General features: G+C 39.5%; 1 protein-coding gene across 2 annotated transcripts in view; it reads right to left on the bottom strand.

Annotated features, from left to right (window-relative positions):
• Positions 1–1,662: 1,662 nt before the first annotated feature.
• Positions 1,663–5,067, bottom strand: part of LOC119268624 (NAC domain-containing protein 73-like) — a 6,294-nt gene continuing 2,889 nt past the window's right edge. For both annotated transcript variants that reach the window (XM_037550291.1, XM_037550290.1), the window contains one exon: positions 1,663–2,654. In XM_037550291.1, coding sequence (XP_037406188.1) covers positions 2,017–2,654 — 638 coding nt within the window. In that variant the 3' untranslated portion in view covers positions 1,663–2,016. The remainder of the gene's footprint in view (positions 2,655–5,067) is intronic.

Raw genomic sequence — 5,067 nt, 5'->3', positions numbered from 1 at the left:
TGCCCGCGCTACTGGTATGTAAAAAATCAACGCCACTAGTAAGGTTTTCTCTAGTAGTGGTGTGAGATAGTTACACCTATCACACACGAGCCTATACATAAACCTGTGTGGGATGTACATACGAACGAAAACGTTTTTCTTGAATTGACTGTGTGGGATGTACATACGAACGGAAACGTTTTCCCTGGATCGTCTGTGTGAGATGTACATACGAACTGAAACGTTTTTCCCTGAATTGACTATGTGGGATGTACGTAAGAACGGAAACGTCTTCGTTTGATTGACTGTGTGTGATATACATACGAACGGAAATGTTTTTCTGAGATTCACCGCGTGAGATGTACATACGAACGGAGATGATTGGGTTTCGATGCCTCGTCCAATCACATGCGAGCTCTTTTTGCCCCAGCCTGTGTGCCAGGAGGGCCTATCCCCGACGGTTTCTAGGTCGCGTGGGAAGAACTCCCCTATCATTCACACACACTTGGCGTTGGTTTCAAATGCCGTCGCGGAAAGGGGTTAAAAACCATGTATATATAGCACCGACGCTTAACAATGCACCCACCACCACCACACATCACGATGCAAACAAGTAGCATAATTATACCAACATAATTTTTTTGTATTACTATTTTCTTGAAAGAAGTATCGCAGTCTAAATCTTAATTAACTCTTTGCTGTCTTGCTGATTAGGTAGGTAATCACAGTATAATGTAGCACAATGATGTAACAAGTCACTTCCCGAAGGTGATGAGGGGCCAAGAAAAATGAGAGGTATGTACTTTTGTGAACCTAATCTACTTTTTGTAATACATTAGTGATTGAATTTCTTAGTTTCTACTCCCTCCGTTCCTGAATATTTATCTTTTTAGAGATTTCAACAAGTGACCACATACAAAATAAAAATGAGTGAATCTATGCTTTAAAATATGTTTATATACATCCGTATATGGTAGTCCATTTGAAATTTCTAAAATGACAAATATTTAGGAACGGAGGGAGTATGAGTTTACTTTTTTTAAGGATTTCTACTAGAAAGGTGTATTTGAGATAATATTGTGCAGAAAATGTGCATCATATACATGTTAGGTAATACGAGATAGTACAACCAAAATAGTACTAAGAAATATTGTGCAGAAAATGTAGCACACAATGTACTCGACAATTAGGTGCATTAGAGATAATATTGTGCAGAAAATGTAGCACACAATGTTGCCGCTCAAGCTAGGCGGCAGGACGCCACATTAGGGCGCACACACGCCCACAGCGAGATTGCATTGCCTCATGCGATGCTTCATTTAGTCTCCTGGGTGCAGGTCATGTCTCTTTTTGTCATCGGAACTTCCCTGCCTTCTAGTTTCACCCCAGTCCCTTGAAATGTCTGGACCGGCTCTAATCTGGTGACAATGACACAGGCACATCATTCACTTGTTGCGGGCGTCGTTGTTTGAAATGCATTTCTCAGTCTGTTGATGCTTGATGTTGCATGTTGTAGTTCAATCCAAGAGTTTTAGAGGTCGTGTTTTATTCTATATCCTGTGTCTGTTTTAGTGTTGACCGTGTGCATTGTAACTGCGTGTGCACTCATGATGTTTATATTCTCCTTTACAACATTATGAGTTAATAAAAAAATGTCTTTTAGCAAAAAACATGGTACATACATATTAGAATTCACTATTCTTTCCCTCAAAAGAAAACATGATTCTTATTACGGAACAACAGATCATTAAACAAAAATTTGAGAGTACGTTAAGACGTCAAGTTACGTATACATATATGTGTATATAATGAACAATGTAACAAAGATTGATCCCTACGCTTCATCACCTGTGCAGCCACTCAACACTTTTATTGTCCAGTAGTACTGTTTCGAAACTGCTTCGCGCGCACTGCCAGTGCCATTTTATCTGCCTGCCATCCTCTCAGTACGTGTCTCCTGGCCTCTAACCTAGTAGTAGAGTATATATCAGTCAACGAATAGAACTGCTTTGCTTTAGTTGGCTTTGCAATTCTTGGTCAGGGACCAAAGCCCGTCCCTCCCGTGTGCACCTCGAAGTTAGGCATCAAATGAGCAGAAGCAGCAGCAGCCGCGGCCGCCGCCCTGTTGTTAGGAGGAGCCGCCTGGCTGCTGTACCCGATTAGTGCTGCAGCAGTTGGGCTGTAGAAATCTACCATTCCTGCAGCTTCCTTCAGCATATTGTTGTTGTGGCCATCCTCGTGGTGATGACGGTGATGATCACTAGTTGCACCTGCACCGCCACCCTTGATGATATTGCCCGCTGTGATGGCGGCGTCCCTGACAGCGGCAGCCGTCGAGCCGCCGCACTGCCGTGGCTGCGTCTGATAGAACACCTTGGAGACGACGAGCTCGCCATCCTTCTCCTCCTCATCGGAGCCTAGGTGGTATTGATGCATCACCCAGTTGGTCTTCTCTGGCTTGCGCTGCTTGCCGTAGTTGGTATAGAGGACAAGGATCTTTTTGTACCCCTTGAGCTTGCCGTCAGTGAATACGGGGCGGGTCTTGCCCGTTTTGTGCCATCTCGTCTCGCCGCCCTGCTCGTCGGTGTGCACCTTGCGCCGCTTCCTAGTCCCCGTCGTATACGCCTTTGATGGACGGTGGAAGAAGTGGCGGATCAGGCCGTCCTTGCCAACTCCTGAAACGAACAAAGTGAATAACCGTGTTGCAAACGGGCTAAATGCGTAAATTCAAGAAGGTGTCTAGCTCTCATCATAGAAGAGAAATAACCAAGTCTCATCTAATTCCTACACTATATTATTTCATCTGGAGAATTGTATGGGATTTTTTCTTTTTCATGGAAATTAACAAAGTCATAAATTCAATCCATTGTACATAAGAAACATGCATGTGTGAAAGATAACTCGCGGTACCCTTTATATAGTACTCCCCCCATTCCTAAATATTTGTCTTTTTGAGATTTCAAATGGACTACCACATACGGATGTATGTAGACATATTTTAGAGCGTAGATTCACTCATTTTGCTCCGTATGTAGTCACTTGTTCTAGAAAGGCAAATGTTTAGGAACGGAAGGAGTAAAAGACAAAACACTACCGTAACTTTTTATTTTGTAGGAACAAAACACCAACTTTGTTTTTTTTCGAAAAGAAAACACCAACTTTGTTGATCAAATGAAAACAGTTCACTAAAGAAGCTGAAATTAATACTGGCATAGAAAAAGAAAGATCCTCTCAGACACGCGCCATAGGATCATGAACGAAATGACTTTGTAGTTTATGTGCCCATGCACGGGGGATTGTATCTTGTGCACTCACATTTGTGGTGCTATCAGTGCACCGGATACCGTAGCACATAAATCTTTGTAAAAACTGAAAACCATCTAGCAGGTTGACAAAGCATCAATGTATATTGTCACAAAATTTCATATTTAAATGTGAGACATTGCTCAAGATACAAAAAGACAAATTTGGCATTAATGTTGTAATGGGCCAAATCTAAAGCTTAACTTATGTTATGTACTATTCAGTGTCGATTTTGACTTTTTGGTTTTTCGAGCAATGTTCTGAATTTTTTTTTGATTTTTTTACAACATACATTGATGTCGTGTGAATATGCTAATTTTTTTTTAAAATATACATTTTGAAATATACTACAGGAGTTTAGTGCACCACAAGCACCCATAGACCAGATATTCTCCCTGCATGCACAAGTAACCACGCATGTGGCATTAATCCCAAGCAAATAGGCCCAAATGTGTTTTTTCCGCAGACTCTAGCGATTTATTTTCTTCCAATTCTATCAAGTGTTTCTGTAAAAAAAACAATAAGTGTGCAACCTTAGTCCAGAAATGTGCAGCTTACTAGGTGCAGGTTTCTAAATTTGAATTTGCAAAGAACTTTTAAAATGCGTAGTTACCTAACCGATCAATATATAATTAACGAGTGTTCAAGTTCTCCGACAAATAAGAATCCACTCTATTCGACTAATTTCTCCCTATACAATGTTTAAGTAAGTGTACTTGTCAGAGAGATAAAAATACACTTGCTGCTAAAAAGGATAAACTATTTTTACGACCTAAACAAAACTCTAATGTTTGGAAAGGTAGAAGCCAGTTCAACTAAAGAGCTCAACAGAGTTTGCATTTCGCCAGATCGGTATGCAAATAAAGAGAGTAAAGTGAATTCGATGGTTTTCCATAATGTATTTACTTCACAAGCTATAAATAATGCAGTCAATTTCTGAGCCATTTAGGCATCCGGGAGATCTGTGCAGAATTGCTTGTTTTGAGAATCCGGAACGAGAAATCATGCGTCCGCCAGAGTTAGAACCCACAACCTTAGTTAGCATTCCTTGTCCAGGGCACTCTTATCAGACTAGTTTGTTGCGATTAAATGTAGCATAGTCTTTTGTATTTGTATTTGTAAGGGTTTTATTGTTATTTTTGTTAACAATATACTTTTTGAATGTTTCTATTTTGTTTTAATTCTGTTTATTATACATTTTTAAGTTGTGCAATTGCGCGCTTATTTGTGTGCGAGCAAACATCTTTTGCATGCAGTACACTTTCTTGGTTTGCAGTTTTGCACCTTTGGTTTTGCGTGGAACCTAAATTTAAACATACTTGCATGTGTAATTTTGTGTTTAGAAGTGCAAATAATATCTTACATTAATTGATGATTTTAATTCATTAATCAGGGGGTTAGTAAGCATGTACATGAATGAAAGAAAAGAAGAAGGAAAGAGGGGAGCAGAATCAAATGTGATTTAACAAAGAAAAAGGCAACCATGATTTAGACAATTGCTAAAGGAAGACACACACGAGCTTCTTTTCTTGTGAATTGTTTTTCAAACCTGCTAAAATTTGCCCTGTGTGGTGTAAGCCTACACTTGACTAGGAGTAGCAAGAATAACTGATAATCAAGAGTTCCAAGTTTCTTGAGATAGATTCCAAACACATATAACTAGTTTCATCGGCACCTCCCATAGGAAATAAAATATACTTTTCTATATGCAAATTTGTACTAGCTAGATTCAAATTAAATTCATACTAAATACATTTTCTCAGTAAAAAAATGATAAATTTTGCT

This window comes from Triticum dicoccoides, chromosome 3A (genome assembly GCF_002162155.2).
Source record: "Triticum dicoccoides isolate Atlit2015 ecotype Zavitan chromosome 3A, WEW_v2.0, whole genome shotgun sequence".
NCBI lineage: Eukaryota > Viridiplantae > Streptophyta > Magnoliopsida > Poales > Poaceae > Triticum > Triticum dicoccoides.
Note: the sequence above shows the minus strand (reverse complement) of the source record. Positions and strands in the feature narration are given on the sequence as shown.